This window comes from Silurus aristotelis (genome assembly GCF_946808225.1).
Source record: "Silurus aristotelis genome assembly, chromosome: 29".
NCBI lineage: Eukaryota > Metazoa > Chordata > Actinopteri > Siluriformes > Siluridae > Silurus > Silurus aristotelis.
This window is the reverse complement of record NC_139602.1, coordinates 11,604,611-11,617,615: the sequence shown is the minus strand read 5'-3', so window position 1 is coordinate 11,617,615 and position 13,005 is coordinate 11,604,611. Positions and strand designations below refer to the sequence as shown.

General features: G+C 36.0%; 1 protein-coding gene across 1 annotated transcript; it reads left to right on the top strand.

The window, feature by feature from the left end:
* The first annotated feature begins 123 nt into the window (after positions 1-123).
* Positions 124-6,994, top strand: hoxc11b (homeobox C11b). Its single transcript, XM_083535824.1, is given in 4 exon segments — positions 124-143; positions 145-851; positions 2,032-2,247; positions 6,192-6,994. Coding segments are annotated over 4 exon segments (1,026 nt in total). The 5' UTR covers positions 124-138; the 3' UTR covers positions 6,290-6,994.
* Positions 6,995-13,005: the final 6,011 nt, after the last annotated feature.

The window sequence follows — 13,005 nt, the reverse complement described above, 5'->3', positions numbered from 1 at the left end:
AGCGCGCGTCATCTCGCATTCCCAAATTTTTCCCCCCTTTCTCTCTTCTGCGGTTCGACTCCCCCCCACCCACCCACCCACCACCATCACCACCAACCCCCCCGCAAAAAAACATCCATCGGACTGGACACCGAGTGCATGAGTCAGGACGATGTTTAACTCGGTCAATCTGGGAAACTTCTGCTCCCAGACGCGAAAAGACAGAAGTGCCGAATTCGGGGACAGGGCGGGCTGCGGCTCGAGCCTCTACCTCCCCAATTGTGCCTACTACGTGCCCGAGTTTTCTTCCTCGTCCTCTGCGGTGTCGTCTTTCCTGCCGCAGGCTTCCTCGCGTCAGATCGCTTACCCGTACCCCACAAGCCTGTCTCACGTGCAGCCGGTTCGGGACGTGTCATACGGACTGGATCCGTCAGCCAAGTGGCACCACAGAGGGAGCTACGCGCCGTGCTACGCGGCAGAGGAATGTCTTCCGCCATCGTCCTCCATGACGGAAATGCTGATGAAGAACGAGAGCGTCTATAACAACCACCACCACCACCACCATCATCATCATCCTCATCATCACCTTCATCAACAAGCCGGCACGAGCTTTTACCCCGCCACGGGAAAGAACAACAACGTCCTCCCCCAAGGTTTCGATCGTTTTTTCGAGGGTGCCTACGGAGGATCCGTAGAGGACTGCGTGCAAAAAGAAGAGGACGTCAGCAAACCGGATCCGGTGGCGCGTACCGACCCAGAAAAAGACCCCCAGCGCGAGGAGGAGGACGAAGAAGACGAGCATGGCACCGCAACGTCGGGCGCCTCGTCCGCGGCGGCGAAAGACGACGGCGCCTGCAAAAACGAGCACTCCAGTAGGTATCCGGCTGCTGTAGAGAGAGAGAGAAAAGGAAGAAAATAAAAAGGTTGAAGGGCTCGAGCCCGGCGTTTCGCCGGCCAGATTTTACGTGCAGTTTTATAAGCATTCAAAGGATTTTATTATAACCTACAAAACCTATTTCTTGCAACAAGAAGAATTTTTACGACGGGAAAAGGGCTTTGAAAAGAAATAAACGATATGTTACACACACGCGTAGCTCGAAGTGAGTCTGTGAAACTTTAAGAGCGAGCTGTTGTGACAAATGTTAACTTTGATCATGAACTTGCGCTATAGACATTTAAAGGGGATTTTTAAAGGAGACGTGGAGGGTAAAAGCAATTGGGCAGAACAGCGCTGTTTAAACCTACATGCACTAAGAGCTCGGTAATTGTATGTAAAGAGTTGTAGGGCTTCACATTGCACGCTGAGCTTCTGCTTGTGAAAGTGTGTAGCGTGTTTAACACTCTCTTCTTCATTAGGGCGAGAACGGCGTCTTCCTATCAGTCGAATAAAGTGTTGATGAAAATAAACAGCATGATAGATCTCAGCGTTTCTGCTTTAGAACTGAACTAACAACAACAAAAATGCTATGAAAAAAAAAGAAAGAAAGAAATACAGGCCTTAACTGGGCTTTTAACTATATCTGTTAGAGATGTGGATATGTTTATATATATATATTATAAAATTACATATAACAAATTATATTATATTATATTATATTATATTATATTATATTATATTATATTATATTATATTATAGAGATCTTTTGGCTAAAATATCTCAAAATATCATCTCAACATGTTTTTTTGCCCAAAATGTACATAAAAAAAAAAAAAAAAATTATTACAAATCTTAAAAACAATATTAATTACTAACAAACAACCAATTTGTGCATCTAGAAATCAAGTTCCTAAATATTGTTATTTTTAATCTTTCACGAGAATATTACAAAAACCTGCAAATAGAAATAAATTGTTTTGTAAACAAGTTTCTTAAATTTCCTCGTGGCAGTTAGCAGGGTGGAGAATACAGAGCCTATAGTATGAACTTTATTTCTTCATGACCTTTGACCTAGACTAGTTTTGTATGCTATATATATATATATATATATATATATATAATTATTAGTTTACTTTTTTTATATATATATATTTCTTATATTTAATATTTGAAGGTGCCATTCGGACGCGGAAGAAGCGATGCCCTTACACCAAGTTTCAGATCCGGGAGCTCGAACGCGAGTTTTTCTTTAATGTTTACATAAACAAAGAGAAGCGGCTGCAGCTCTCGCGCATGCTGAACCTCACCGACCGCCAGGTGAAAATCTGGTTCCAGAACCGACGAATGAAAGAGAAGAAATTAAGCCGAGATCGCCTGCAGTATTTTTCCGGTAACCCTCTTTTGTGAACTGTAATTTTTTCACTTATGTGCCGGATGTTATAATAATTCCCAAAAATGTCAATGCAAAGTTGAACCCTGTTGAAGACAAAGTCTGATTTTAGTACATGGTTGTTGAATACACAAACGTTGGGACTTTTATGGACACATTACCTGATTCACCCTTCAGCATATCTTGCTTTAAAATATCAATCTTAAAACTATATTGATACATAAAGAAAGCCATTTACATCCTGTAAAACCTTTTTCTAACAAAGAATTAGGTTTCAATTGACCTTTCCATTAAATATACCTATTTTACTCTGAATTGATCTTGGCATATTGTAATGGACGTATCAGAGAAGTTGTGATTGTGTCTAGGATTATTATTATTATTATTATTATTATTATTATTATTATTATTGTTGTTATTAATTGAATCTTGTAGACATTTTATTTACAGGAAAATGCCCACATTTAAGACTATGCAATGTGATTAATCACCTTTGTGTATTATTACTCACTGTAAATAAGTTCTTTTTTTATTTGATTTTTTTTGCAATTTTTTTTTGCGTTATCCACTCAGAAAATGAAAGGTCTAAGTGAAGAGAAGGCTGCAGGGTTTTCTATTTCTATACCATTGTAAGCTGTTGTTTTTGCTAGCTGTTTACATGTTACGCGGTGAAAAATGGGAGGAACGTTGAAATATATGCACATGCAAGTTAAGAATGTAATAAAAAAATGTAAATTCAATTAATTATTAAGTCAATATAAATTTTTCTTTTAAAAATGTAATTGAAATATTTCATTCAGCTCTACGATAAACTTCGCTCCAACTTTAAATACAACGTGAACGAAGAGATTTCGATTCAATCTGAAAATACAAGAAACAAAGGCGAAAACAGAGGCGAAACAAAGTGACGCAATGTTGAAAATGAACTGTGAAAAACAGTGTGCTGTAGCTCCTGAAAAAGTCATATTTAAACATTTAATGTTAAACTTATACGAACATTGAACCGACTATAGTCTGTAATTGGAAAATCAGATGCATTTCCTCTCGCAAATCAATGCGAATTTTTTGGGTTTTTTTTTTTCTTGGCCAAATAAAACCAGCTACAGCCAATTATGTCTCAAGTCCTAATTTGCCACTTTTGTCCAGCCGAACGATTCGTCTTATTTTTTTAGTTAGATCAAATGTCTGCAAAAAATAAGGTAGAGCGAATTTGTTTGCAGTCCAGGTATAGCCTGAAGATAACAACAGAAAGCAGAAAGTGTGTGTGTGTGTGTGTGTGTGTGTGTGTGTGTGTGTGTGTGTGTGTGTGTGTGTGTGTGTGTGTGTGTGTGTGTGTGTGTGTGTGTGTGTGTGTGTGTAAAAGCCTACAAGCAGACTAAGGGTGGGCACTAAAGGAAATTTCCAGCGGTCATTTGAAAACACGTCCAGTCTAGACAACGTCGTAAATGCACCGGCACTAAATTGCATTTTTCTTCTCTTAATTGCACCTTCTGCTCGAAGGAGTGAGATTCCTTCCGCCGTAAAAAATAAAATAAAATGGGGAGATACAATCCCAGAAACTAATATTAAAAAACAACTTCTAACATTTTCCGTTTTAAAGAAAGTTTTATACAAATGACTTATTGAGAGAAGAACATTTTTAATTTTCATTATTTTACACAGAAAGCTATTCAATAGTTTGGCTTTCGGCAGAAAACAGTTTGGCGGTGAATGTGGTGTGTGTGTGTGTGTGTGTGTGTGTGTGTGTGTGTGTGTGTGTGTGTGTGTGTGTGTGTGTGTGTGTGTGTGTGTGTGTGTGTGTGCACATTTCACCACATGCTCACCACTACTTGTATTATCTGGTTGAGGAAGCTCGTATTATTTTTGTTGGCTTCCAGCTTTTTCATATTGGGTGATGTTGTTTCGATTGCCTAGATTTATCGGGAAATGCGGAGGATGATGTGCTCAAGGCCCACAATATTTCAGAGCACAAATTGCCTTTGAACTTCCGTGAAGTCAAGGCCAACACCTTTAACCCAGCGCTATAAAGCGCCATCAAAAAAAACGCTATTGGTGCTGAATGAACGAAAGACCAATAAGACAAATGAGCAAGTCAGGAAGCCAAAAGGAGAGACGACGTGTTAAAAAAAGTTATATCGTAGACATGCAAATCAGGTTAACCATTTACTTCTAAATTTGAACATACAATAAACATGTCCAAAAATTTTATTGAATTCCAATGTAAAACTCTATTTTAATAGAATCAACAGAACCAATTAGCAAAAACTCCAAGACTTCACGTTGATATTACTTAAAGTTTTAATGCTCATAAAAAACTGTAATAGCATTCTCCAAAATATGGTCTAAAGACAGCATCCTAAATCCACTCACAACAAAATCTTATATGTCTTATAAATGTTATTATCACCATGTCTGGAGTTTCAAACTGTTAGCGAATGCTCATGTCTCATTCACTGCAAAATAAAAAAGCAATTTAAGGGTGTGAAATATAATTAAAAAAATATATGATAAAGGACTTTGTCATGCTTGTTTGACGTATCCTTGATAGAGAGTGACCATATTACACATTTAGCAAAGTGAAACTAAGCCGTCAATGGAAATCTCAAGATCTATGCTAAAGTGTTGACATTTAGAGTCTGCCAATGGTGAGACACAAAATAGGGGCACAACATTTAAATCAAAAGTTTCACAAATCCCAGGGCCTCATGGACCAAATGGTAGGAGCCTGGATTCAGATTCCCACAGAGAGGCTGTGAAATAACTCATTGCACATCTGGCTAACATTCATCTGAGGTAGATGTATCATGTATCAACTTTAAATAAAGCCATCATCATGGTACTAAAGGAAGAAAAAGAGTGGATTATAACATGATTGTGTACATATATTTATTATAGTATAATGTCATCATGGCACTATTGTGTGTAATATGTGCGTGATGTCAGTATCACCTGGGTCTTCTGACATTTTACATAAAAGTAGGAAATGAAAAAAAGCAATGACAGAACAAAATGTAAGGGAAAGAACAGAAATCGATAAAAAACACATTCTTTCTGCATGTGTGTAAATGAGTAAACACAAGGACAAATAATTTGCATTTATTTTGTCCCCTGCTGAGGCACTACAGCTCTTTCATGACTGTATACTCTTTCTCCTGCAGCTTGCCAAGGCTTTTTTTATTCCCATCTCCTACATGATGCTTCTGCTTATAAAGCAGCAATGTCTGGATTGGGTTGCACCAGCTGTTCTTAACTTCTTAAGTTAAAAATGAAATTTCACACTTAGTGCTTTGTAACAATTAGTTTGCTTTATACAAACTGCCTACTAAATCTATTTGTGCTGTAAAATCCTAACAAGACGTATTTAATAAGCTGTACAAACCTTTTTATTTGTAGTAGTGTGTAGTTATGTTTGGTAATAGACTCAACAACAAAAGCACTTCCAGGTTATTACATATGGAATATAATCAGACAATCCAGTGGACTACCAACTTAGAAACATGAAAACCCTGAAAGGCTTTTGGGTGCCCAAGGGGATCTATTTAAATGCTCTATTTAGTGTTTCACAATTCAAAAGGTTTTTAAGTAGAACCCATTTTTGAAGCTAAACAGCATGTATAGAACAAAGATAAACTTGGAGATAACACAATGATCCTGCTGCAGATCTAAATCTATATTAGTCATTCAGTGTGTATTCATTGTGTACAACCAAAAGTATTATTAAAGATGTGATTTGAGGTTAGATTTAGGGTAATATTGTTTATTCTAATGGTGATAACTGTGCCTCCACATGGCCATAGTATTTTCCCAGGTGGCTTTTAAACAGGTGAACAAGAAGTAATGTTGCCCATGTACGATTTTCTATTTTTTTCGCACGTGGCAGCTGATGTTTCACAAGAGTAAGCTTTTTGGGCATTAGCATGAATTATGTTTTTCTTTTTCTACAGCAACTAAAGTGGTCCTCAGCTATGGTCTTGGAGCACACCTGTCAAGGATATTTGTTGCTTGTCCTGCTTTATCATTCCCAATACAACTGATCTGCTAATAAACAGGCCGTTCTCAAGACAGCGTGGGTGTGTTAGTCAAGGTCAAACACGAAAAAAAGATGGAAAGGGTTTGTGAAGCAAAGCGCGAATGTCCCATAAATAAATAATTAACAAATTTTGTTTGGATTATTCTCAAACTTCATATTATTAATCCTGTAACTGAATTTATTTTTGACTAATCATTATATTACCTAAAGATGAAGCGCTTTTTCTTTTATCAGAAAGTGTTTCGTACTATTCCAAAGAACTGACGTACCGGAAAAGGAGGAGCCATTAAAACGTTTACACGCGTAACAGCTCGTTCTTGAACCATCTAAAAGAGATTAGCTACTTTCACCGAGGCTGATATTCGAGATTTGGTGTGTCGTGGTTATGCTAAGCAGAGATCAACAACGAGCTTTAGTTAACGTCGAGACCTCCAGACAAAATCGAGGAATTTCACCAGCTACATCTACATTCATTAATGTTTTATTTTAATTAGATCGCATTTGTAAGTAAATCGTACAGCATTCTGATCTCGTGCAATTTAATAACTCTTCCGTAACTGACATGTTAACAATGATTTTAGAGGACTGCTGAGGTTATGCACAATTTTTCTTATTATCAGAATGAAACTAATGCAAGTGTTTCTGTTTATTTAAGTCCATACATGTTTCAGCATTTAGACATATATTTTGAGGCAACTACGCGTTATCGTGGCTAAAATACTTATCTTTATAGTATATATATATATATATATATATATATATATATATATATATATATATATATATATATATATATATATATAGCAATATCTTTACAGTGAATGTATTTAAAATAAAAAAGCAGAATTTGTGGGCAAAAGAGACCATTGTTTTCTATTCTTACTATAAAAATTAACTACGATTTGGAATTTTTGATGTAAAATGCACAGTGAGTTCATGTAGTGTTCATTCTGCATGCGGTGTTTACGCTCAGATTAAATTGCTATTCATTAAAACTTTAAATGGATTAAAGAACTGTGGAAATGAGTGACATCGCTTTGCATTAAATATTTGTTTATTTTTTAATTTATTCATCTATTGTCTTATTTGAAATAAATAAGAATAAGTAAACAAAAAACAAATAGAAAAATATTTAAACAGTGATCTAAAAATGAAGAGTTTTAAATTTATCATAAAGTATATTCTATGTGATGCAAGAAACTGTTTGGGGGATTTCTGTAATTTAATGGCTGCATATGGTGGCTTCTGATTTATAAATGAAGCTAAATATAATGAGTCAAGTCATGAAGAAATTATATTTAAACCAACTATGAGTGAATATCTGTAGCATTTAAAAGTCTCTGTTTTTCTGAAATGTGGTATTTGGTATAATAACGCAATGAAGGCCTGTAATAACCTGCATCTTCAGAGCATTAGTGCTTAAACACCGTATTAGAAACCAGCTTCCAGACACTTTCGAGTCTCAGATGTAATTTCAGCTCCTCAGTAAAATTTGCTGGGTGTGAAGAGAGAGTGCTATTTTAACTGCATGTTCGGACTCAGAATAAACAACACGAACAGCATCACGACCTTCTCTGCCAAGTGTGGAGGAAGGGAAAGCAGGGAGATAAAGCCACGAAACCGGAATGACAACAAGGGTTCGTGTTAGTGACCTTCACTGGTCAAAGATCTGGCGATACACACACACACACACACACACACACACACACACACACACACACACACACACACACACAAGCTTTTTTTAGAATTATTTTTAATAAAATGATTTACATTATGGAGAAAAACAGACAGCTTGCAATAATTACATTTTAGGATATAAATGTGTACAAATATGTTTAAAGGCTTAAAAGCGTTTAAATTTACAATGTTAGTTGAAAGAAAAGAAAAAAAAGATAGACTACGCATTAAAATGAATAACCCTGGAATGTGTCGTTCATTTTTTAAAAACAAGTAAATTACAGAAACATAACAAGTATAACAGCCTTTGATTTACAGTAACGGAATATATAATGTATGTAGTAGGATCCTCAGTATGGTTTAAAGAATTTAAATAAATTAAAAAAACAGATTTTATTAATTCTATGAGATACATGAGATACATGAGTTCCTTTACGTATCGATTGTAATTACAACGCACAGCCACCACGATGGCGCTCTTACTCCGCACAGAAAGCAGAAAAACCTCTCCAGCTCCTCTCCTTTAGGAGTAAAGAAGTGGGCCAATGGACGCCACACTGTGTTTAGTGATATTGTGTTTACATGATAGTGTGTTGATGAAAGAGCAGTTATTAGCGGTGAATGCGATGGATGGTCTGAATCTCAAAGAAGCTTCTAGAACATTTTTGATTAAGTATCCGGTTTCTCTGTAAATGCAAAGGACCAGGTGCTCAGATAGAATGTTTGAAGAAATGCGATTAGATAAATGAAAGTGAGAGGAAGGATTCTCTCTAATGGTCTCACTTCACTGGTGTTATATTGCAAAGACTTTATATGACATTTATTACATTTTTCTCGACCTTGGTGCCGTTCTGGCAATTTGGGCACGTGAGAATCCGTGCAGTTGCTGTTCAGTTTCTCTTAGTATTGTATTACGTCAAATATATTTTTCTCACTAATTTGTGACTATTCTTTATCAAATGTATGTTAATGAATAATTCAGCATCTGGTTTAATCTCTAGCTATGACCACTTTGCAATTTCTTCCATGTTTTTTTTATTCTGTATGGCCTTCCCTGTTTTTTGTTTTGTTTTTTATTGTATTTTTGCTTTTGTCATTATATATCATATATAAGCAATGCAATCTTTGTCCCAATCTCTTGTTATAAATCTTGAAAATGTTAAGAAACAAAAATGACAGTGTAAATTACACATCGTCAGAGTATAAATAAGAAAGAATGAATAAATTAAGTCATAAAAAAAAATAAAAATCACGCACGTGTCTTTTTTTTTTTCATTAAAATATTTCAGCACGTTTCCATGGAAACCAGGCATTCTGCTACACAAGTAATTGCCTTTAACTAAAAAAAATGAGACTTTGATTTGTAAGGAAAAACTTTTCATAATGACTTGCATATTGTTTTAGTCCAAAATATTGCTGGATTTACAAAAATAAGTGCTTACTGTCGCTTTGCTGTGGAACTAAAAGCCCACCACGTGTATCCCCTGGGGGAAAAAGTCTTTCGTGGGTGAAAAGTGCCAAAGCAGGTCACTGTACAGCTACTGGTTTCACCTCCTTATACGTTTCAGGGAGGAAATCAGACTGTGTCACTGAAAAACTAATGATGTGGGAATATGGAAAAATGCATTCGCTGCAAACCTTTAACGAGGCCTATAGCTTGGACTCAATCTAAAACACCTTCACAGGTCAAACGATTTGCAGTGAACAATTGCCTACACATGAAATCAACCAAGGTGAAGTGTATTATAGAAACAATTCCTGCACAGAAAACAAGAATTTAGAGGAATACTGTCGATCTTTAATAGCTTTAACACTAACATCAATTTAAATAGCTGTAGCATTTATAATAAATTAGAAATATAAATCTGATGTGCCTGTTTTGCATTAATGTAAATGTCAGTGATAAGGCGGTAACAATCACACTGGTATGCTGTCAATCCTTTACACAAGCTCCAGATATCAACAACTTTTACCCTGATTATCATGATTTTTTTCTTCATTACTATTTATTTGTGCATGTAAAAAGCATCTTGCTTTTTATTCAGGTCAAGTCTGTGTCTCTGATAACCATCCTTGTGGGGTTTTTTTTAGGTACAGACTGAATGTTGGCCTTCAACCAGGCCACAATGGCCTTAACAATGATCACAAGGCATTGTCCATCTGGCTCGCATTGTTTACATGCATTGGTCCCTTTGAAGAAAAAAAAAAGGGGGGGGGGGCGATATGCACCTAACTTTTGCTAAAAAAAATAAATAAATAAAGTTATTTTTTTTTTTATATGAGTATTGAGTATTCAGTATTTAAGATAAAAAAAAATATATTTCCATTGTTAAGTTTTAATATATTTTAATTTTTTGGTTGATAATGTGAAACTAATATTCTTAGACTTTTGGTGTGAATGGTTTTACATCGACAATAATTATCCAAAGACCTCAGAAAATACTCGTCTCTGTTTTTTTAGGAGTTGTGTAATTGTGTGTATAAGTGGAAATGTGTCATTTTTAAGATTTTCAAGATTTTTAATGTTTTAATTAACTTATTTATACACCGCTTAAATCTGAAAGTGAATTAGAAAATGGGCTAATAATAATATAACAAAACAAACGAAGTTCTTTATCATAATATAAAGAAATAAAATAATTATAGTGTGTAACATTGGTAAGAGAACTTAAACCATGATAATTAATTCATTAAATCAGCAAACAAACCAAAAATTACAAAATGATGTATTATAATGAGAGGACATTGACGTTGGGCTTCATAATTTTAGTGAACATTACAACGTGTTCTGAATTAAACAATTACATTTTAAACAGCATTTTTTATATTATAATTTCTCATGTTGAATTAAAGTGCATTAGAATTTGATTGAAACTTCACGTAAGAATATTTTTGCAATTCTTATTGCTCATTGACTCTAAACAGCTTAAGAAAAGACATGCATAGTTAAACTGCCGAGTGTGTTAGATGTTGTCCTAAAGATCAGTTGTGTAATTCTACTCAAGTAATTCTACTCCGGAATATCACACACAAAGAAATTCATTTAGTAAATAAAATTTGTGGTTTAATACAAAAAAATATATATTATATTAAACACTAACTATATGTTCAGCAGTGGTTGTATTTTGAAAGGGCGCGCTTGGCTTCACCGAGAGAAGAGCGTCACCATGGGGTCAAGAATAGTATTGCACTTTACAGATTAGGATCCGGTCTAGGCATGTAAAGCTGTGAGAAATGACTGCAGACTGCAACAGTTCAGACCTTTGCTGGACAGGTTTTTCCAAACAAACATTCATATCAATAGCGCACGTGCTTGAAGAGAACTCTAATGGCTTGTCGTTTATTTATGACACACACACATTTACTCTACAAGATAAATATTGTCTGCAATACACAGCCAGAAACCCGCAGTGTTGAGTTCATGCAGCCTTCATTTCAATCTAGCTGTAAATCTGCTTTATATAATGACACACATCAGATTTCTAGTTCCTGTTGTTATTTTAAATAATACTAATAACTTCCCAGGAGACATTGCAGTAAAGAAAAAATCAATGCACCTTTTTCATTTTCGATTAGATTTTGTCCAAGAAAACGCCCAAGACAAAGAGAAGAAAAAAGAGAGAAAGACGGTGAGAGAGAGAAGGGTTGAATTGTAAGTGAAGCCATAACGTTGATTTAAATATCAGCCAGGTGACCATAATAAGTCAGACTCATAAAATATCAGTGTCACTGTATTAGATCCGGATCGCCTGAGCTGGCTTTTATGATCTGCAAATTACAATGTGGTGCTGCCGCAGTAAAAGTGTTTTTAAGGTTGGGGAGGAGGATGGGCTTGATGTGCTTGCTGTGCTGGGCAACTGAGAGGCGCTTCTCCGCTTCATATGCTGTAGGACGAGTCAGGATCTTACTTTGTGATGGCTGGATTTTTTTTAAACATTGCGAGGCGAGGGATGAAGCAACGCAGTGTATGGGGAAGAAGTAACTCGTGTAAAAGTAGCACAGAGACGCAGTGAAAGGTAAGATCTTGGGCAAAGACACTGGCATTTTTTTTGTCTTGGGCTGACACACTGGACTTCATGGCCGTTCATCACCGATAGGCACTTAATATTGATTATATCGTCTCATTGCTACGGTTTATCGACAATTTTTGACGTCTGCTGTGGCGGGAAAATTAAAACATTGGGCTGTTTTATTTGCTCTGTCAGGATGCACTAGGTTTGTTTTTTGCTTTTTTTTTTGCAATTCGATTTTTAGTAGGCGGTGCAGTTGACGGCTTGTGGAATGAAAATGCTTCTCTTGATTGTCTTGCACGTGATACTGATGTGTTTTGTGTCTTAACGTTGTGATCCTTTACTGAAAATAAATGCAATTCTGTTTATTTTTTACAATCTACGACTGCAGAACTCATATATGAGAATATCCAGATGTTCAATGTTTGAATTAAATGTGTTTTTTAGCACTTGCATACACGCGTTGTTGCACACAAACCAATCAGTGACGGCATTTTAACGCTTTTGCCTGAGATTAAAAGAGAATCATGGATGCACGGGCTGGTTGTGTTTTATGTTGACAGGTCAGTGCTATCTCTCTAGTAGAAGTGTTTTCTATTTCAATAAAATATATATCATATAATTAATAGTTTACTTCATTCAGGAGATGATATTGTTAGATGGCATGAACTTAATTAGATTTTTGCTGGTGTATATTTGGTAAACAGACTTCTGGCTACAGCTTTGCATGTGAAAGAAGCTATCTGAGCCATGCTTATTTTAATTGTCTTTGTCTGAAAGTCGGTGACTGGAGAGCCCATCCCTTCCAGCTGATGCGTGGTTTAGGTAGTTTCATGTTGTTGGGATTCAACTTCCTGCCTCGGCAACAAGAAACTGCCTTGATTACGTCAGTTCGCCTTCATCAAGGGCGTCCCTGACTAATTTATTTCAAATTACCTACATCTCTCTCTCTCTCTCTCTCTCTCTCTCTCTCTCTCTCTCTCGTTCGTCTCCTTCTTCCGGTAATGGCATTTGAAATAAACCACCGTCTCGCCTCTG